The 21,947-nt window shown below is 46.8% G+C and overlaps 1 protein-coding gene across 3 annotated transcripts in view; it reads right to left on the bottom strand.

Moving 5' to 3' along the window:
• Positions 1-21,947, bottom strand: part of LOC142590225 (BAI1-associated protein 3-like) — a 517,523-nt gene that overhangs the window by 137,375 nt on the left and 358,201 nt on the right. For all 3 annotated transcript variants that reach the window (XM_075702152.1, XM_075702153.1, XM_075702154.1), the window contains exons 5-7: positions 19,486-19,754; positions 17,790-18,059; positions 8,611-8,655 (exon numbers count right to left, since the gene is read on the bottom strand). In XM_075702152.1, coding sequence (XP_075558267.1) covers positions 8,611-8,655; positions 17,790-18,059; positions 19,486-19,754 — 584 coding nt within the window. The remainder of the gene's footprint in view (positions 1-8,610; positions 8,656-17,789; positions 18,060-19,485; positions 19,755-21,947) is intronic.

Raw genomic sequence — 21,947 nt, 5'->3', positions numbered from 1 at the left:
TGTTTTTTTTGTTTATTTATTTATTTATTTATTGTTCTTGACGCTTTGTCCTTAGGTTGAGTGCCGCTATCCGAGCCCCCTCTTGTATGCCGACGCCTGCGCTGATGACACCGTCTGCTGCTGTCAACCAGTGTGACCTCTTGGTAGGCGCCTGTACTATGCTGCACTAAATACAGGTGCGCCCTGCAGTTTTCGAAACGATCTGTAAGATTCAACAACGCCACCAGCCCGGATATCAACAATCTAGTCTCCTTCCTGGTCTAAAGTCATAATCAACATCGTCATCATCATCATCATATTTTACGTCCACTGCCAGGACGAAGGCCTCTCCCGAAAGGCGCCGATTACCGCAGCTGTGCAGCCGCTTATCCGTATGCGTATGCCTGCTAATTCTGTAATTTCATTGCCCCACCTATGTTGCTGCCGTCCCCAACCGCGCTTCTGTTCCCTTGGCGCGCATTCTGTAACTCTAATGTACCACCGCTTATCAGCCTCAGGCATCACATGGTCTACCCAAGTATATTTTTTTCCTTCTTAATGTGAGCCAGAATATCGGTCACCTGCGTTTGCTCCCCAATTCACACTCTTGTATTCCTGTTTCTTGATTTTTTTCGCCCAATGTATTTTTTTTTTTTCTGTCGAGGCATTTTGCCGCGAGAATTGGCTCCGGTAACTTGCGTGCAAAGATTCAGGAAGGAATGGTTACAGCAGGCAGCCTTGGAGACTGGTTGATGGAAACAATCTCTTTGTGGGACGGGGTGAAAAATATACAGGGCTGCCTGCGACAGAAACCCGTTCGGGTGTTGGATGAAATCCGTTTATCGGTATTGGTGCTGCCGCGGTCCAACGCGGATGTTGAGCGTGTTTCCGCCCAATTACCCCCTCCCCCCAGCCAGCTTAACGTAATTAAATATTCATTCAAAAAAAGACAGATTGGTCACTGAGATGACAAATGCCATTCTTACAGCAAGCGCTGGTCTCCGATGAAAATATAAGTGCTGCTTCAGTTACACGTTGCCCTATCGCGTTGTTGGCAGGGTCGGCGAGAGGAATCTCTGTGGGGTCCGTGATGACCGTGTTAGACCCAATCACACCACGTGAAGAAATATACGCAGGGGACGCGTGATCATATGCAGATGAAATACACCGCGTTTTTCAGCAACTTTATTCGCTACACCGTAGTTCAACCTGATTTTCGGCCAGTGACCGTAGTTGAAGGAAGCATCTTCCTTTTTTTTTTCCTTTTTAGTCTTCGATCCGCAAAATGTTTCCTCCCTTCACAGTCGCTCAAAGAAGCCTCAGTAATATTGGCACGTTATATATTTTTATTCCATTCTGGACGAAAAGCGGCATATTTTTCTGCGAGGTGTATCATTTTAAACTGTGACGTGGGTACACCAAAATATACCTTGAACATGATTCCTACTGTTTTCTGACTTTACCTGGTATTTAGCCGACTTTGGGTGGTTGTACCTCCGATCTTAGAGCGCTTCAAAATCTCGCAGGCAGTTTTTATTTAGAATTGGCAACACTGCTAAGAATACAGGAATGCCTATTTGCACATCAAAACACACGCTGCATTGCTAATCGTAACGTTGCTCCACGCTTTAACGCACGAACGTCGCTCTGCTAGGTGCTGTTACAAAGAAACCGCCTGTGTTGCTCTGGGAATTTTGCGTCTTCTAATCGAAGCGTATCTTGCAAAACTCACGACAACACCGCGAAGCTTTAGTGCCTCGATAAATTTCACTCGCAGCCTGCTACCTTTAATCTATTACCCCTGTCCCGGTAGAGCAAATCTGCAAATCGCCTGTCATGCTCCTGATATGATTACGCACAGGCTCCTGGGAGATCAATTTCGTAGAGCAAGAAGCCAGAGAAGCATGCCTATACTCCGTTTCATACATCAGGTGCAACGCTGTGGAGGCTGTCGGTGTCTTTGGCCGATTTTTGTGAAAATGTTCTTTATATAAAGTCAGTTCTTAAGGAAAAATAGGAATTTACTCTACGAAACAAACAAACCATGTGCTCATTAGGCTGCTAACAGGTTTTTTTAATATCAATTTTAATTTCGTTATTTTTTTTTATTTGCAGCCCATTGCGACTGCCTCACGTGCAAGCTCGTGCGGGCAAATTAAACGCCGCTAGCGCGCAGCGAAACATAGACGGAACGCGTGGAGTGATACAATTTGGAGAGCGGACTACTTGCGTAGCTTCCACAGCGTTGCACCTGATGTATGAAACGGCGTGTGTACATAACATGTAACCTAAGGCGCAATGCAAAAGGTGAAGGTGACTGGCGGGATCCAAATCCAAAAACGCGCCTGCGACGTGCGTTGTTATGATCAGCCTATTTCATTTCCACTGAAGTACGATGGGCCTTCAACTACGATCTCCAATTGCCCCTGCCCTGCACCAACCGATTGCGACTAGCACCTGCGAATTTCCCAATTTCATTGCCGCCACCTAGTCTTTTGCCATCCTCGAGCGCACTCCTTTGGTGCATGTTAAACGTCCCATGCAAGGTGGTCACTATTAATCCGCTGTTTCCCACTACGGTCTGCCTCATGATCATATAGCGGTTTGGTACGTAATTAAAACCATAGCGTTTAATGAATTTCTTAATAGGAATGTACCAACGCATCAGAAGTGCTATAAGAGCCCTAAATGTAATTGTGGCTTATGTGCGTACACGTCTCACAATCATTCTGGCTTCGGCTAGCATCATACATGACCTTCGTCCTCGTGGCATGATTACTTCGACGTCTGACACTACAGCGTCTCCCTAATATGGCGTTTCCCATCTCGGCATAGCTTACAAACTGTGTGGTGCATTGATATAAAACTGAAAAAGACATTAAGGTTGTAACCTCGGCGGTAAATTAACGTTGAAAACCTCGGTGGAAACCGTTCGACATTAATGCGATTGGCGCCCAAGCAACGTAGCGACAAACCATATTGCTGAACTCAGCTTTATTTACTATCTGTATTTGTGATCGACTCCTATTTTTTCCAATCGAACACAAATGAAACGCGGGAATATTGCATAATATTTATATAAAGTCTGTTGCGTGAAGGAAAACGCCGCACTATACTGACTGCTGCAAACAGAAGTTTAATTTAGGGCTTCGTTGTCTTTTCGAAATTTGCCAAGAAATCGGCAACAATCAAAGAATCAAAGGTTTACAAATCCCCAACTCCAAACAAAACAAAACCGGACATCGCAAGTTCCGTAAACTGCGTCAGCTAGGTCATTTCACGCTTATACACCTTCACATTTTACGTTTACGTGCTACGTTTGCAGCTCGCGGTGGAGTGCGCAGAATTTTTCCGAGCGTTCTCAGTGTTTGATATTATAGACGGATATTGAATGCAGTGAGAAATTTCTGCGCGACAAAAAAAAAAACCTATGCACCACGCCCCTCTTTTATGCTGACTCCCTGCCCTGGCCGTCATGTGACCTTGCACCAAGAGACAGTGTCGTCGTCTCTCAGGCACAATACGAGTAAATAAGGGCAACAATATTTTAACATTTTTTTTTTCAATTTCTGACATTCGAGAAAGAAACAAAAGAAAGCTGTAGCAGCACGTCAACGGCACGTAAGGAATAAACAGATAACGTACAAAGGCTGCAGCTTCGCCCCCGGTCGTTAAAGTGGTCTCCTTAAACGGCGCACAGTCAAGTAGCACGCGCATGTAAGATTCCGACAACGCGAGGTTCTCGGAAGAGGCTTGTTGTCGATTGTCTTACCTCTAGTTCATTACCTTTTTTCTTTTTTTTTTTTGCGAATTCACCCTTTCATTTCGCACCGCGTAGCTAACAAAACGGTTAAAACCATTCTACCCTAAATGTGATCTCGTAATAGACTGGGCGCTCCGCGGGAAAGAACACCCACAAATCAACGAAGAAAAAAAAAAGAAGGAACAATTCGTTAAGCTCTAGCTGACGCATCATATTTCAGCTGTATGCAGCGCGATTTAGTCCCCCTACGAACACGCTTGAAATGACGCAACAGAAAGAGCAGCAGGACCAAATGTGCTTCGATGAGAAGCACATGGGGCTTCTCGGCTCAGCACAATAGGTACCCCCCCTCCCCCCCCCCCCCCACACAACGATGGATTGGAGAAAATGGCAGGATCCGGGAAATGCTTCCGTAAGCACGCCGTCGGTCCCTCTTTCCTAGAGAGGATTAGAAACGCGTTAGTTCGACCGGTCAAGGGGGACACAGCGCGGGAGCTGATGCGAGTTTATTTTCATTTTCTTTTTGGCTCGCAGAATACGTATTTCGCAAGGTTTACGCCAGAAGCCCGTGCGTAACCGATTTCACCTGTTCTTCGCTGGCGTTTCCGTTACGTGCTCGCTCCGTCTGAAATATTCTATCCCGCTTGTTCGTGCATGTCAATGTCAAGCGCAAGAAATACCGTAAATGCGAACGCTTGGCAATGTTGCACAGGTCCTTAACCAATACTCGCGGGATTGGTGGAAGAACGCAGCCCGCGGATAGCATACGCTGCTGTGAACATCTCAGCGAAGTTTTGCAGTCCTCCACAATGCGTGGAGCTTGCAAGGGCAGCGCCAAGTCACCTTTCTCTTAAACTCCCTGTTCCTGAAGAAAAGTTTGCCCCGTCACTCTTTTCTGCACGCCTTATTTCGCAATATACCAGATTCCCATACGTGGTTGCTATTGGCCAACAGCTGACCCCAGTCGCGGTATATCAGAAAATCCTACCAAGAAATGCGTTTGGATCAGGGCGCTTCTTCCTACTGTTACTGCGTGTATTTATCGACGCATTTAATGAACAGGCTCAAGTAAGCGAAAGTATGCTTTCGAATTTCGGTAATGATTCTGTGCTTCCGGAAGACGCTGACTGTCGTCTGCTCACGCTCGGCCGCGGCCGCCCGGCGCAGGAATTAAAACTTTGGCCGTCTTGCTTATCGGTGTCGTAGCCGTCGGTCTCGCTATAGACTCAAAATATAGCCTGCAACCACGTCTGACTTAAGGTCAGACCACACGCACGCTTTTCCAGCCCGCGCTTACTCCTGGGCGCTGCTGGTTAGACGCCTTGGCAGACGTCGCTTCGTATTAGTAGCGCTTCAACATGCGCGATTCGGATGCGGTTGTTACCCGTCGGTCAAGCTGGTTAAAGACAAAACCGGTCCGCAACCACGTTAGCGCGCCCAGACAGGAGCACATGAAACGCGAGCACGCACTGGATCTCTGTCGTGCACAAAGCGAACGCTGCGCGTAGGCGCTACAGTTGCATTTATACAGCTGCGGTCTGTTGCGCGTGACTCCGAGATTACCTCCGCCCGCGGAGGTGATCTCGGAGGCGATGTGCCACGTAGCGTAGATGTCGCGGCGGTCGCGAAGTGCTTCGACGAGTCCGCTGGCTGAGCGCACTGCAGCTTACTGAGAAGACCCGCGCTCGCTTACAATTCGCGCGCCGTGGGCGCCGAAATAGGAGGCAGTGGCGTCTACGTGAACCTCCAAAAATTCACATTTGAATTGTGCGCCGAGGTGAAGTTCAGCGGACGGACCGTTGTGGGCACGCTCTGCTCCGCCGTAGCCTTCGCAGTGTAAATCGTTGAAGAAGGAACTGAAGCACCGCGAATGAGAGGGGGGGGGGGGGGGGGGGTTGATTTCTAATAATTCGGCTTCAGCTGAATGCATTCAAGTACTTTTTCGCGGCAAGCTATTTTAAATAGCCTATTTTAAATTCAAATACCTTTCTCCACTTCCATAAATAGTGGGCCGAATGTATTGTCTCGATGTGATCAAAGTGATGTCATATTTAGCCATTGTGGCCATGATGGCCATTTCTTATAAACGGCCGGCTGTGCTGCCTCAGCTACCTAAACATTCAGCTTCTTGACGGGTAACAACGCTCTACGCGCATTTAGTGAATGACTGGTCTTCGGTTTCATTAAAGTCAATGCCGCCGTGTGCCGTTCGTGCGGTCGCCTTTCAATAGCGCGTCCTTTAAGAGCTGTTTCAATTGACCGGATGTCCTGTAAGAAATGGCATCACGTGTGTAGTCAATAATGCGAATGAGTCGTACTTCCGTAACTGCGATTTGCATTCTTTTTGTACTGCACGCTCTTTTGAAGGGCTGACCTGCTGTCCGTCTGTGCGTCCTCTATCTATTTGCTCATCATGCCTGTGCCCACATCCGTATTGATATTTACTGCTCGACGTTTTCCTTAACATTTCATCCGTTCTTGAGAAATATCTAAACAATTTACAACGGCAGTTGTAAGGTCACCCGGTTTCAGAATTCAAGTGAAGCTCCGTCGTCCAAGTAAACCAGCTGAAGAGATTTCTTTTTTTGCTAGAGAGAAACGAATTCCTAGAGGAGAACGTCCGTTAAGAACATACCTGTTCTCTTCCGTTAAAATAGTGATGCGTATAGTGATCTCACGCGCTATTTTACAGGTAATCCACTTTTCCTTGCTTTCTTTTTGTGCCTCTCTCGCACAAGGTTTTTTTTTACTAACGCCCTAAATTGGCGTTTGATTACCTTGCGACTTTCCAACAACCGCGGCAGCAAAACTGGAATAAATCGTCTACAGAACGTCACTTCCCGATTTCTCTTTAATTTCGACTATTGAAGGGAGAAACTAAAACAGAAAAAAAAGAAACACGGAACTAAACGAAAAGACACATCCGTAGGAGTTAATTATGAAAACGCAGTTATCAAGGACTACGGCGCTTACAATATTACTGTGCATCTGTTAGCGTGCGGTTGAACAAAAAACCGTGCCCCAGACGATGTTTGCACAGTGACGTCTCCCACAAAAGGCTCTCTCTCTTCATCGTGGTCGATAGTTTTTTTGTTCGCTTTTCCTTTTTTTTTCTGTCTGATATTCTTTTTTGCTTATTTCCCTGCAGTTATACATCCTCGTTTATTTTACTTCGCGCCTCTCATTTCAATTTCACGCGATAAATAAAAGAGACATGTTCGTGCACAAGATTGTCGCCGGTTACAGCTACAAGCGTGAGTGAGCGCTTACGCACACCAAGAAGTTTACAGAGAACGAGTAGAATATGACTTAAGGGACACACAGGTTGCTTCGGTAATTTCAGTTCGTCAATCTTTATTTTTATTTTTTGTCGGCACGAATTGTTACTACTTCGTGGCTTCGTACTCTTGCTTCTCGACACGTCAGGAGGAACGCCGCGATTGCTTAGTAGCTGTGACGTTGCGCGAATACCGGCCGCAGCGACCGCATTTCGACGGTGGTGGAGGGACTGGGTGGATTGAATGCAAAAACACCCCTGTTTTCTTATTTAGGTGCATGTTAAGGAAGCCCACCCACTGTGACATGCATCATCGTAGTTTGGAACACGAAACGCCAGGCTTTATATTAATTTAGTTATCTCGCACGAACTTTAAAAGTTTGGCGCCTTTGTACGTGTCTGCTTTAATAGCGCAAGGAAAGCGACGTCTCGAAAGAAAAACGACGGGACAGGGCGCTATCCTGGCTCGTTCAATTTTGTCCTGTCGTTTTCTTTTTTTCCCTCGATTCGTCGTCTTCCGGCTATTAGGGCTAACTCAATTCAATGCGTCAGCGGCCCAGCCACGCTTCTAATAGCCTGCCTCTTTTATTCTTTTTTTTTTTTTTATTCAACGTACGTAACATCGAATCGCTACGAAATTCGCAACGCGACACCATTAGAAGCCGGCGAAGAGTCGTTTCTCTCGACTGATAAGGCTCTCTTTTTTTTTCTTTTTTGCGACGTTGCCTTTCCAATTTCTGAGAGGCGAAAGACGGTTGCTACGCGGTACACAGGTGACGATGCCGAATTTCTGTCCGATGTTTCCTCGGCAGTAATGCATCAAGAGATACCTTCTCTCAGTTTAAGCTGGAAAGCAGGCTGTCCGTCTCTTATTTTTTTTTTATCTATTTCGCTTCACGTTTACTTTTGGGAACGCTTTTAACCGTATCCTCATCCGATAAGAACATGGATCCACCGTTTCAGAGACAGAAGCCGCAGTCGTCGTTTGTCGCTTCTCGGATTAAACTCAACGAGCGAGCAGCACGAAATATCCATTCAAAGAGCACAAGGCGTACAGAGAAAATGCTGATAAAGGATACAACTTTCCTTGTAAAGCTTATAAATCGATGGATTGTTCAATGATTCCAACAACTCGTCGATTATTATTTCGTTCTGCGACCACGTATGTATGATCTTGCTTCTAATGCCAACTTTTCTTTGCGACTTTTTTGTGAACTGTTATTTGTGATTTTTTTGTGATTGTATACTCCTTCCTCTAAGTCTAAAATTTTCAGTCGGTTAAAGCCGTGTGAAGTTGTTTAATTTTGTATATGCCCCACAGCTCAAAGACATTGCTTAAGCGTAAAAGCGAAAATTCAGCTTACTGGTGCTGTTAAAATTTAGTATTGTCTCCCAAATGCACTAAATGTCATTGAAAGCAGTCCAGTGTTTCTTTCATTAACGCATCCCTGAGTTTTACATATATTTCCATAGGTAAATTGAGGCTCGCTCTGAGCTAAAGCTTCCTCTTAATTATGAAGAATCTGGAAAAGGGAATCCCAGAGACTTTTTTTTTTTTTTTGAAGTCACGCCGCTTTTGCGGAGAACTCACCAGACGTCGAGGTGAAGTCGATCCGTGTAGATATCATCGATGTCCCTGCGTGATAACAAAAGAACGAAAAAAAATTCAATGAAAGTTTCAACAGATGTATGCCAACACTTATTCAGCGTTCGGTGAGCGTGAAAAAGTCTCGTCATATGTCGACGTCAGAACGAATCTCGAAACTCCGTTTCATTCGCAAATGACGTCACAGCGTTCTTTCACCTGTACAGCCTCAGTACTAACGCTACCCATATGGGTGGTGTTACGCGTTTGAGGAGTGTTTTTTTTTCTTCTTTTTTGCGTTTTCCTCTCTGTCATCTTTCTAACCCCTATCCCCCATCCCTAGTGTAGGGTAGCAAACCGGAGACTCATATCTGGTTAACTTCCCTGCCTTTCCTCTTCATTCTCGCTCTCTCTATTGACGAGTTGTCTTTACCATAAAGACTACCCTCCCTCCCTAACGTCATCGAAGCACGGAACAGTTTACAAAAACCAATTGCCATCGAATGTTATGCTAAAAAGTTTAGCGAACTGGTAACTACTTGATTTTGTTACTAGCACTGTCTCTCTCTGTAAGCCTACCTTCTTATGATTCCACTCCTGTTCACCGTACTCTAGGAAACAACCGTCAGAACTCCGCCGCTATTGGTATCTGCTCGTTTGTATCACCCTACATTTCTAACGACGCTTACTCTCCTAAAAAAAAAATGTGTGCACCTTTTCTGCACTGCTACTTCACCCGCCGTGGTTGCTCAGTGGCTATGGTGTTAGGCTGCTAAGCACGAGGTCGCGGGATCGAATCCCGGCCACGGTGGCCGCATTTCGAAGGGAGCGAAAACACCCGTGCACTTAGATTTAGGTGCACGTTAAAGAACCCCAGACGGTCGATATTTCCGGAGTCCTCCCCTACGGCTTGCCTTATAATCAGAAGGTGGTTTTCGCACGTAAAACCCAACATTTCTTCTTTTTTTCTTTTTTTTTTTTTGCACTGCTACTGCATTATATAAGACCCCAGTTTTCGTCTTTCAACGGTGGCCTACATGATTATGGTGGTTGTTTGTCGGTCAGCTGCGTTCTAGTTTTCGTGCTGTCGTTCGCGTGTTATGTCAGGTGGGCCTAACCACTCTATATGAGCCGACTTTATGCCAGCAGAAATACGACGTTGGTTGTTATGTTCGCGCACATGGGATTCGTTATTGTTTTCTCCCCTTCCGCACTCAAGATTCTCGTCCGACTTGCCTTTCTTTTTTCTAGATAGCCGCCTCTAAAAACTATTTTCCCATTTTCCTTAATTAATTCACCATTAATTAATAAAAAACAACGTACGCTACAAGCAACATACCTCTCTGTCCTTTCCGCATTATACACTTCCACAACTGCGTCGTTTTCAGCGAACAGCATAAATGCACGCCTTCTCGCCGGACTGTCTGTTCAGCTGAATTTCGTGGAAAGCAAAAGTTTCACAAAGCATGCCTTCTTCTCGTTCTTTCTTTTCAAGCCATCTTTTTTTTTTTTTTTTCACCGTCTACTATGAAACACACTATTCTCTCACCTGGTTCAGGGCCAGTTTTTCACACGCGAAACAACGCCTCATTTTCCTTTTCCTCTGTGTATTTCTATAACTGACTCCGTGGTGACTTTTGTCCTCGCTTCATTCGCAGCTGCTGGAAACAAAAAAAAAAAAAAGCCGTGCGCGGTGTAGACAACAGCCGGCGACAAGTCCTGCGTGGAAATTCGGTACATTTCGAGCGACATGCGCGTGATTGCGACTATACATCGATACGGGGCCATCAGATCGAAGCCGGTCGCGCTCTAAATTAAATCGCCAGGCAATAAAAGCTGCTACTTCGCCCCCCCCCCCCTCCCCTAGCGAGAACTCCCCCATACACTAAAAAAATAATAAAATGTGAAACTTGTTTTCCACTCGCTCACTTTCGTTGTTTCGAGCTCAAAACACAATGTCGGCATCAGCGCGAAGGTTGTAAACGGCGTAAATCTGAACAGCGACGACAAAGAAAAGAAAAACGACAAAAACGTCAGGAAAAAAAACGATAAAAAGACAAATCTCGACGCTCCTTTCAGGCGAGATCACACGGTTCGCGTTGAATCGAAACTCGACGGTTTGCAGTGCGAATCTAGAGAGTTTTGTTGCCGCTGCAGGCGAGAGGTGGGAATGTAAGATAAGGAATTGATAGCGAAAAGGAGGATTGCGTCAAATATTTAGCGAAAGAAAAAAGAAGCAAAGGGGGCGCTTTTCAGTCGCTTAGACGACACACGGCGTTCACGTAAAAGGACCTTCTCTTCTAATTTTCTTTAAAAGCTTTCTTTCTTTCTCGAGTTGCTTGTCTTCCTTTTTTATTTTCTTTCGCTTCTGTGGATCGCAGTTTGAAGCGAGCATGCGTCGTAAGGAGAACCGTCGAGAAGCAAGAAAAGATGAAAAAAGGAAAAGAGAAGAAAAAAAGAGAAGCGAAAATCGATATCACTGCTGTTGCTATCATCGGAAAGTCGTGTACCTACTACGGAAAAAACGCGCTAAAGAAAAATTGAAATAACAATTATAACTATAAACAACGAACGTCGTTTGCTCGAGACACAGGATGTAATTGGCAAACAAAAATTATAAATGTTACCACAATCTTTGCGAAACGAATAACTCAAAAGCGAGTGCCAATCGGGAATTCCGATAAAAAAACGTTTCTCTTCTTCTTCATTTTTTTTTTTTTGTAATCGTGTCTTCACGGCCTCAATGCTGAGTTTTGTGGGAAACGCGAAGAAAAGGCAAAATAACACCTGTTACTCAATGAAGAATTTCACGTAGTTTTCATCGGCTTAAAGCCGTTTTAATTTGTGTTCTTTTTTCAGAGAAGGTACAGTCGTGTGCACGTACACTTGCACTTTATAGAAAAGTCGAACCTTTGCGCTGTGTTGTGCAATTACCGAAGAGTCCTGCTCCACTCGGTGAGATTGATATCATTTTTTTCTTTTATTATTCACCATTTCCTCTCGCACTTTCAGAAGCGAACTTCATTTTAGGCCCTGGTTCGTTAATTGTAATAATTTTAGCGTCTGAAATCTTGAACTGCTTTTGTTTTAACAAGTGTTTTAAAGTATAAATCATGGCCACTTATGATGGGTTCAAACATTTTTCTTTTTCAGTCTCGCGCCTAAGTGCAATGTTAAGTACCCAAATATTCCTTTGTTGTTTGTCTATTTTAAATGCGCAACGGCATATTTCTTTTCCAGGTGATTTGCTCTTCCATGCCGCGTTAACCAATGAAATATAGACTACTAGGAAGCACAGGCCTCCACTCTCGCCACCTAATCGCCGAGCTAAATCTGATGTATTCTTGAGATGTGTGTTTTTTTTCCTCTACTGAGACACTTTGTGGTGTAAGAGAGACACAGAAAGAAAAGGGAGCGCGAAAGGCAAAGTAAATAATGGTAAAACGAAAATCTGGTTGGTAGTAGGAGCCAGAAATATTGAATAAAAGAAAGAGGAAAGAATAGCAAGCGCACGAAAACAACCAACGCCAACCTAGGCGTTGGTCTCTGGATTGGGACCAATGCCTGGGTTGGTCCCTATCCACGAATTTTTCTTCAACTGAGAAGCTCTGCAGGCATTTTCACTAAAGTTGTTGTTCTCTCTCTCTCTCTCTCTGAGAAGCTCCCTTTCTGAGAAACCCGTGGTGGGCTTTTAGCCACGGTCGGGATCAGACGACGACGAAGTTTCGTGCTCGCTTAGTGTTTTCTTCTGGTTCTGAAGTTTCTTCTGGTCTTGTCTTTCCTCGCTCATCGGTAACACTCAGAGCCGTCTCTGTGTTACTGCACCGCCGCCCAAGACGGACTTCTGCTACGTCGTCCTCAAGTGAAGCGACAATCATCTGCAGTGACATCGCGACTCCGACAGCACTCTTCGTGCTCGCCGACGTGACGGTAAGCCTGAAGAATTCCATCTCCAAGCAGAAACTTAGCGACTTTTCTTTCTTCAAAGTTGTCCCTGGTCTTGCACAAGAGGTTCGCGTGAACCCATGGAAAAGAAATGGCATTGCCGTCGATACAACGGATGACAAGACGATGCAAACTCTGCTTGCTTTGTCTGAAGTATGTAGTCTCCCTGCGCGGGCTTACACACGGCCAGGTCCGCATGTAACAGCTGGTGTCACATGTGACGTTGACCCTGAACTCAAGGACGACGCGTTCAAAGGCACGGTCGTTTGCACACCACTGCGCAAAATTATTATGAGCGTTCGACGGCTGGGCTCGTCAAAGTGTGCGAAGGTTCTGTTTGCCTGCGAAAAGCTGCCAGGTCATACAAACGCCGGACTTGTGCGATACCGTGTTGGACCTTTTGCGCCCAGGCCCATTATAGCGCCATAGATGTCTAAAGATTGGTCGTGCACAAGGTTTCTGCGTGTGTCGTATGTGCCGGGAAGCACGATGTAAATTGCTGTGAAAGTCAGATATCTCGGCGCCCCAACTGTAACGGTGAGCAGTCGGCAACAGGCAAAGAAAGTTCCTCATTGAAGGAGGCATTCAAAACTCTGAAAGACAAAGCCAACAATAACACAGCAGTAGAAAAGAAAACGCGTCGTCCCCGTGTTCGTCCAGCGGATGCAAATGCAGCGACTAAGGATGCGGCTGCGCGTTCAAAGATTCGCACAGGCACGAGTGCGTCGGAAGGAAATAGGGATGCGTGCCTCCTGCCTCTCTCAGATGTCTTGGTCAGTGCTGCCATCAAAAGCGTCGGAACCAGCCACTGCCGAGACCACAGCCTCGGTGGACAACACCGCTAAGACGGTGCTTAAAACGGTCTCATCCAACGAAGACACCACACTTGTTGAACTTCTCAAGATGCTCGTCAACATCACCAGCTCTCTGGTCACAGGCCTTCGGGCACGTGTATCATCAGCAACAAAGCAGCTTTCGGAGGCCCTCGTTCCAGTTCTTGATCGCCTTCTTTAAACGTTCGGATGGAAATAATCTTCACATTTGTCGAAAACGCCATCCCTTCTGGCTGCAATGGAATGTCGGGTAAGTGCGACCGCTCAATGCTGACCTATTTATTCGTCTCTACGCACTGAAAGCCCCAACGGATATTATTGCAATGCAATAAACAAATGAAAAAAAACGACTAATTCAGGCTGCCGGACTTTGTAGATAACCACAGTAGCGCTTCTTGCGCGGCGCCAGCATGTGACTCCTTTCAGTGTGTGGACGCCGCGCATTCACACGATACTTCAAAAGCATCAATATACGGACTCACTGACTTCGATTTCACCATTATTGACACGGACGACATCCACGACACCGGATGCGAGCGTAGAGCAGTGCATCTGTGGGCAGAGGAAAAACGCAATTACACCACCGACCTCGCAATATCAACGATATATGTGTGCCTAGCCGGGTCATGGGAAGCTGACCCATGCGGCTCAGATCACCTATCCATTTGGTTGATGTCACAACATACTTCGAACCGCCAGACTCCCAGCTACACAAACTGGGACAAGTTTCGTCAGCTGATATAGCATGCACTGTCGCGTGACAGTTTGTTCACGCTGTTGAGTGATTGTCTACAACAAGCTACGGTACGACGAGGGCGCAGCACGGATAAACGGAAACCCCGATCTTAAGCTTTCGAGGCTCCGCTACTGTCGATGACGCGCTTACGGGAAAGCGCAGCTCTATCAAAAAAGCACCGACTGGACGCTGTGTAACCGTCTTAATGCAGCCACACACCAGCACACTAAGCAACTTCGTCGCAACGGGTGGGCAAGCTTTACACAGTTTGCGGCATTCTGCAATCGGGCTTAGAAAGGTATGGCGCATAATAAAGACTGTCCGCACTCCGGAAGTCTGTAAGAATCCAGTGGCAACATCGCGCTTAGCGACCAGCCAGTCACCAAAAGTTCTTGCAGAAGCATTTGCAGATTTTTCCGCCACTTCTATATCAAGTGACATCACAAACGGCAGCCTTTCGTCTATGACAAGTCATAGTACCATAACTTCTTGCTGTGGTCCTGCCTGCCAGATGGACAAGGTACACTTTACTCTCGAGGAGCTGCGCCACGTGCTCAGTCTCTACGAATGCTTCACTGCCTTAGGTGAAGACGGTAACACCTACCAAGCCTTACTAAATGTTCATAAGGCTTTTCATGAACGTACGAATATAATATAGACGAATATAACCAAGCATAGCGAACCTCTCTGATCGCAGATGATTGTAAATCATCCGTGGTGATACCAATTGGTTAGATGGGTTAACCCCCGGCAGAGCCTGGGCGCTCTGTAATACACCTCACGACCTACTGGCGAATATCGCTAACATCTAATATCAAACTGACGGAACGAATGGTACTTTCTCGTGTAGATGTCAGGCTGCAGGAGCTGAAGTTCTTTCCCGATGTCATGAGCGGATTTCGTCGCTGTCGTTCAGTACTGTACAGCATTGCAGACCTTGTATGACCACTTGAATGTGCTCGAGAGAAGAAACACTCCACAGGTATGCTGTTTGCGGACATACAGTGAGCTTTCGACTCGGTTCCACATAAGGCGGCGACTGTCGCACTTGCAACCGCTGGAATTTCGGGCCGTCTGCTACTACTTCTCGGTAATTTTCTCTTAGAGCGCCGAATGAAAGTACGTGTTGAAGGAGAAATAAGTGAATATCGAAATGTGATGCGTGGAGTCCCGCAAGGGAGTGTTTTATCGCCTCTTCTTTTTAACTGCGTTCTTGTTGGGCTTCCAAGCCGTTTGGCTCCGGAATGTGACTTCCCAATAGGCATAGCTGGTGACATGCTGGTGCCACGGTGACATGACGTGGTGACATGACGTGTCTATGCTTGTGACATCGCTCTGTGGATCACTGACCTTTCGCACCATGGCCGACGCCTTCATGCAAGCTCTGGATGCGACTGCAGAGTACTTGGATGAAGTTGGGCGGCAGATTTCACCTGCGAAGTCGGCTGCAATTGCATACCATCCCAGACAATGTGCTCGTTGAACCATGAGCCCGTTGCACCTTGAAGAGACACCAAAACGATGGGTACGACGACAACGTTACCTGGGTGTTATTATCGATGATCGCCTCTCGTGGCACCCTACGATTAAATCTGCACGGCGCCTATCACAGTCCCTCCTCACGTACACCTTGACTGCTAGGGGTGGCGGCTGCGACGAAACGACAGCACTACAGGTGTATCAATCATCTGTACTCTCTGGCGTGATGTATGCGTTGCCAGTACTGAATGTGCTACGTAGCTTGATGACCCAGCTGGCACGTGACCACTAGGTTACCCTTCGAGTCATGCTGTTTGATTTGTAGCGCGATGCGACACGCACAGACAGACTAGAAGAAGACAGGACGAGCGGGTCAAGCTTGGCTCACCTGGCGAGGCACAATCAGTTCCATTTCTCACTGAGGCACATCAGTTGCCCCTGAGGCAGCAAGCGAACGACACATCGTCATACGTCATACGTCATACATCGATACGTCACATCGTGCGTCTGCACCGTTCATCGGATGGCCAAGCATTTCTTCATCGGCTTATTCAGTGCCCATTCTCTCGCGTGGAGAAAACGGCGGCGTTGTTTAAAACGATCGCTGGCAGTTCTGAAGGGACTACTTCAGTGACATCTCTGAAAGGTTTGCGTAAATGTCTGTTCCGCGTTTATCTTGAGAGATACACAAAAAGTCTGCTCTACCTGTTCCGGTGCTATTCCCATCGTTCCACTCACACTTATTAGAAAGATTGGGAGATTATGTTAAATTATTTACGGATGCATCTGTACACAGCCGATGGCCAAGACGCCTCTGCACTTTTCTTTTACCGTTCAACTGACATCCGAGAGGTGTTTTGCATACCGAATCCAGCCTCATCAACAACTGCGATGCTGCTCTCAAGTACGTGCAAGATGAGTTGAGGACATTGAAGGTTGTCAACCTTACGGACTTCCGCGCTGCCCTGAGGAGATTATAGAGAAGTGATGCTGATCGCCCATTTGTGCATAGCGTCATTGAGTCTGCCAGCAGAGTTACACTTCGTGCAGTAACATTCGTTGGCCGGTGGATACCTTCGCACGTAGTTATTGCCGGACACGAAGAGGCCACTCGACTGGCTTGCTCTTCTGCTCACAAAGAACGTGACTCTCAGGAAATTTTATGTCGTCTTGACGACTGTTTATTGGAAGGTACCTACGCAAGCAGCACGCAAACCAGCGTGTTCGAAAAGGATCCTTTCCTCCTCGTATTCGTGGTCGAGGCTTGCTTCATGGTTCCAGGTCTCTGCTGGTCAAGTTAAGGGTTTGGTGTGTCCTGGTGTCTGAACGTTTATACCGGCAAGGGCACGTAAATCGTCCGTCGTGCGCTCCTTGCGTTTCCCGCGAGACACTGGAGCAGCTTATATTAGAGCGCGTTGCTTTCCTTTCACAGTGCACGTGGCTATTAAGGGACTACGGCCTACTTGGCCTACAGTGTACGCCTCTTGATCATTGCCTGTATCTGAGTGGCTGTGTTTCTAGACGCGACCAGGCTTGTCGCACGCTGCTTACTTTTCTGCAGTAAACTGAATTCGCATCGCGTTTATGAGAGAGTTTGCAAGGGACGAATCATTTTTTGCTAACTTTGCCTTTTTTACGTCCTCCTATGATTAATGCGGCCTGCGTGTTTTTGTTTTGTTTTTTTTTTGTTCCTGCGTGTATGTTCTTCCTTTATTTTCATCTTTGAGGTCTCTTATCTCGCTGTCTCTTCGCTTCTCTTTATCTTATACTGCATTTTCTATTCCCTACCTCCCTAAGAGTATAGGCAGTCTTTGTGCCCTCTCGGTGGCAGTCATCAGCCTACTCGTTCCCTGCTTCCCTCTGTGTGTGTGTACTTTCCACTTTCTGATTATGAGACCCACCGTAGTAGAGAACTCCGGAAATTTTGACCACCTGGGGTTCTTTAAAGTGCACCTAAATCTAAGTAGACGGGTATTTTTGCATTTCACCTCCATCAAAATGCGGCCCCCCTGGCCGGGATTCGATCTTGCGACCTCGTGCTCAGCAGCCCAACACCATAGCCACTGAGAATAATACTAATAACAGCTACGGTTGACTGGATGACAATCCTCCCTTTCGTGCACCCCCCTCCACCTTGCGGGCTTTTCCGCAAAACTGAGTAGGCGTGCCAAGAGACGGAACACGTGACTCACAGCCGGAACCGCTCGTTCCAGCGCGGATTGAGCGTCGCCGGCTTGACGGTCGTGGTGCGGATGAACTTGGCCGGCACAGTGGCTCCCTCCAGGGAGCCGCTTCGGGGCTCGCGCTTCTTGAACGACGCGCCCAGCTTACGCAGCGAGCGCCGCGGCGAGCCCGTGGCGCTGCCGGCGGGCGAGCGACCCCCGGGAGCCGGCTCCTCGTCCGAGCCGCAGCCGCTCGTGGCGCTGCTGCTGCGGCGCCGGCGCCTCTGGGGGTCCGAGTTCCTGAAAAAGAAAGGCAAACGAAGGGCCGTTGTTGCTCGTTCACTAAAGCGCCTTTACTTGCTCGTGACGATTTGATAACAAGTAAGTTCCTAGAAGTTACATAGAAAGGTGACGGTTTCGGCTAGTTGGTTTTCCATTTTAGATTCTGTAGTACAGCGCGAAGCAGGGACAAGAGACGCAAACAAAGCGCTTGTCCTCGTCATTTGTCCCTGCTTCGCGCTGTACCAGACAATCAAAAAAATAAAAGCTAGAATTAAGTTGCGCTAGTTGGAATCAGCTAGCGCAACAATTAGAGATTGCTGGCAGAGTACTTCGCCCTACAGTGGACATAAAGATAGGCTGATGATGCTAAAGCTGTAGGACCGCAGGCTGCGGTGACGGCAGAGGTGGCACGATTAGGTCAGTGCGATCATATCCCGACAGAGGAGCCTAGTTGTGACTTACACGTAACGACAGAAGATAAAAGCCAGCGGCAGAACACAGTGCAGGCAAACGATAAGACGAAGTGACGTGGCTGGAGCTTCGCACTGTTTTCTTCTTGCTTGGGTACGCTTTGTTTTATCGCTGTTTTTTGCCTTCCATAGGTTGCCAATTGGCCCAGCTCGCGACGGTGTTACGTAACTATAGCTCTGCAGGACGTGACTGCACGCGTTCGCGTCCTACAACGGCAAACGTCGCCGGTAAGCCCTTGTTCAAACTAAATTTGAAACTTTCACGAAAGAGCAATTCGCTCAATCGGTGCCATTAATTGATTTATGCTTTTATACATATCCACGCTCTTGATGGCCTAAGGGGTTTTTCCGAAATTTAAGTTTACATGGCAACTCCATATGAGCTATATCATGCGCTTGCACTTTGGAGAAGCAGTGATAATGCTTCGCGCGTGGCTATGGCATTGTCAGTATTTCTCCAGGTCCTTGGCCCAAAACCAGAAACTACGATTCCATGCTGCCGCATCTACATGTATACGCTGTGTATGTTTGTACTGTGTATGTGTGCGTCATTTCTTTTATTTATTAATAACCTTCGCCATCTGCAGCAACCCGCTGGGCGTGTGACAAGGCAAACATTTCCCCTACATATTAAAAAATGTAGCTCTAATGGTAGAACACAGGCGATATACTGAAGGTATATACTCGTGGTATATACGATATACTGGTATGGTGTTCGTTGCCACATTCCCAAACTGAAGAAGACAGCGTAAATAGCAATCGCAGAGAACTTTCTCGTAGCCTTGAAACCCCGGCCAGTGGGAGTTGTTACTGTTTGCTTCTATTGTTACCTCAACATATGACGTTAGCTAGCGCACTTTATTGTGCTTCCTTCCTCCATGGTACACGATGGTACCAGATCCGCTAGCTCTTGCTATTCATAGCACGGAATACCCACTGAACTCGTTGTAAAAAGAAAAGGAGAGCGCACATACCCGCACGGCTGTATTCCGAGCATGCAGTAAGGGTCGCTGTATCCGTTCGGGTCCTTGGCCTCGAGCCCCTGCGCCTCGACCACGGTCACGTTGAGCACGGGAATGGGCGGCTTCTCCTCTCGGGCGAGCCCCAGCAGGCGGCGGTGGCTGTCGGGGGGCATGCCGAACGCCGACTGGGCGTACGCGTGGAGCTCACCGGGGCTGACGCCGCCCGAGCAGCCCAGCTTGTGCTCGATGGTGTACAGCACCTCCACGTACAGCTCCTCCCACTGCGAACGCAAATCACGCTCTTCATCGGTGGAAAGGAGTAACTGCGTTGATGACAGGACACGGAGACTTGTTCGATGAAGACACAGTCTCGATAGGACCTGATTCACATGGTGACCGAGCGAGAGACAAGCAGACAGAGACAGATGGACAGAAAGACGGATGGACGGACAGACAGACAGACTGGAATATAGATAGATAGATAGATAGATAGATAGATAGATAGATAGATAGATAGATAGATAGATAGATAGATAGATAGATAGATAGATAGATAGATAGATAGATAGATAGATAGATAGATAGATAGATAGATAGATAGATAGATAGATAGATAGATAGATAGATAGATAGATAGATAGATAGATAGATAGATAGATAGATAGATAGATAGATAGATAGATAGATAGATAGATAGATAGATAGATAGATAGATAGATAGATAGATAGATAGATAGATAGATAGATAGATAGATAGATAGATAGATAGATAGATAGATAGATAGATAGATAGATAGATAGATAGATAGATAGATTACTTTATTTCACATATTACTAAATAATGAAATATTTCATTACAACCATTGGTGAAAGCTGCCTCTGTCTATATACGAAAGGATGGGGAGGGAGAGTTCCCCGACCTCCCGCTGTGTGTTTTTCTCAGCACCTAATGTAACACAAAATTTATGATGTCAACGCGAGCGACCTCAATATAATTTTATACCCGACCTCTGAAGGTGCATGAACTGGTTGAAATCCCCTTGGTGAGAAACCACACCACTTGGAGGTATTTGCTGCGCTTGAGAGAACACACAGAAAAAAACATTTCACAATACAAGAGAACATTTTATATATAATTAAGCATGTCATATACTGCACGGTATTTCTAAAGAAATCGATGTGGACATTGTGTCAATAGCCCGTACTTTCGGCAAAAAATATGTGGGACAAGCGAGAAATGACCGCACAGCTAATGAAACATTCTAATACGCCGCAGTAAACAAATGTGAAATCGGTTTCGGTCCGGGCCAATAGCATTGCTATAACGTAAATTAAAACAAATAAATTCTAGATTATTAGGCACCAAAAGCGCGATTTGATCGTGAGGAACACTGCAGTCCGGATTCATTTGGACCGCCTAGTATTCTTTAACGTGAAGCCAATGCATGGTACACGGCGTCGCGTTTAACTCTCCCTTCGAATTGCGGCCGCCGATGCACAGCCGCTAAGGGCCGATTTACGCTCGAGCCGCCCATTGCCGCAAGCCGCACCGCACGCGTGCGGTCGCGCGAAAGATTGCACGTATCAAACACTTGTGCTCACAAATTTCGGTTTACAATGTGTAAGGTATACAGTGTGCACACAGTGTAAATGGTAATTTGTGCACAAGTGCTGGATACGTGCAATTTTTCGCGCGACCGCAAGCGTGCGGTGCGGCTTGCGGCGACGGGCGTCTCGAGCGTAAATCGGCCCTAAGCCACCACGGCAGGTTCCTATAACGCAGCACGAAAGTCACGACTGAGTTCCAAGCAAGTGTGCGTTATTAGAAGGAAGCACCCTCTAGGCTTAGCGAACTGAAATTTGTTGAAATTGGGCTAATCGTTTCAAGTGTCACATATTGTTGAATGCTGGCCGCTGACTTGCGCAGATGCAGTGCGGTGAATTTCGATGGATTGCCGCGGGGGGGACAATGTCTAGAACCCCTGGCTATGCGCCTTCTCTCATTGTCCAACAACTTCAACATGGTGGAATCGCACAACCTTGTGCAATTTGACTCCGAATTGTAACCCCAAGTCTTCCCTGGTCTTGCAGGTTTCACGCGGAACGGAATAATTCGGACGCAAGACAAGCGCTCAATCTTGCGTCTGGCTTCTTTCGTCTCGCACGAGATAAGCGCTTGTTAAAACTAAACGTAGAACGTGGAGCCCGGCAACACGTTCTACGAACCCTGTCCGTGACACTCGAACGTGAATAAAGTACGGCGGTATATAAGAGGTCCACCACGTTCCACTAGAAGACAACACACAGACAAAGAAAACATTCTAACGTGTTCAAGTCCCCGAAGTCGCTAACGCTTCGCGGTCCACTTTGAATCTCTCGCCGCTCGTCTTCTACGTTTGTTTAACGCCGTCACGAGCAGCAGGTGCCGATCGGACGCCGTATATATTCTCCGTTACAACGCATTACGTCGTCAT

The sequence above is a fragment of the Dermacentor variabilis genome, chromosome 8, assembly GCF_050947875.1.
Source record: "Dermacentor variabilis isolate Ectoservices chromosome 8, ASM5094787v1, whole genome shotgun sequence".
Classification (NCBI taxonomy): Eukaryota; Metazoa; Arthropoda; class Arachnida; order Ixodida; family Ixodidae; genus Dermacentor; species Dermacentor variabilis.
Note: the sequence above shows the minus strand (reverse complement) of the source record. Positions and strands in the feature narration are given on the sequence as shown.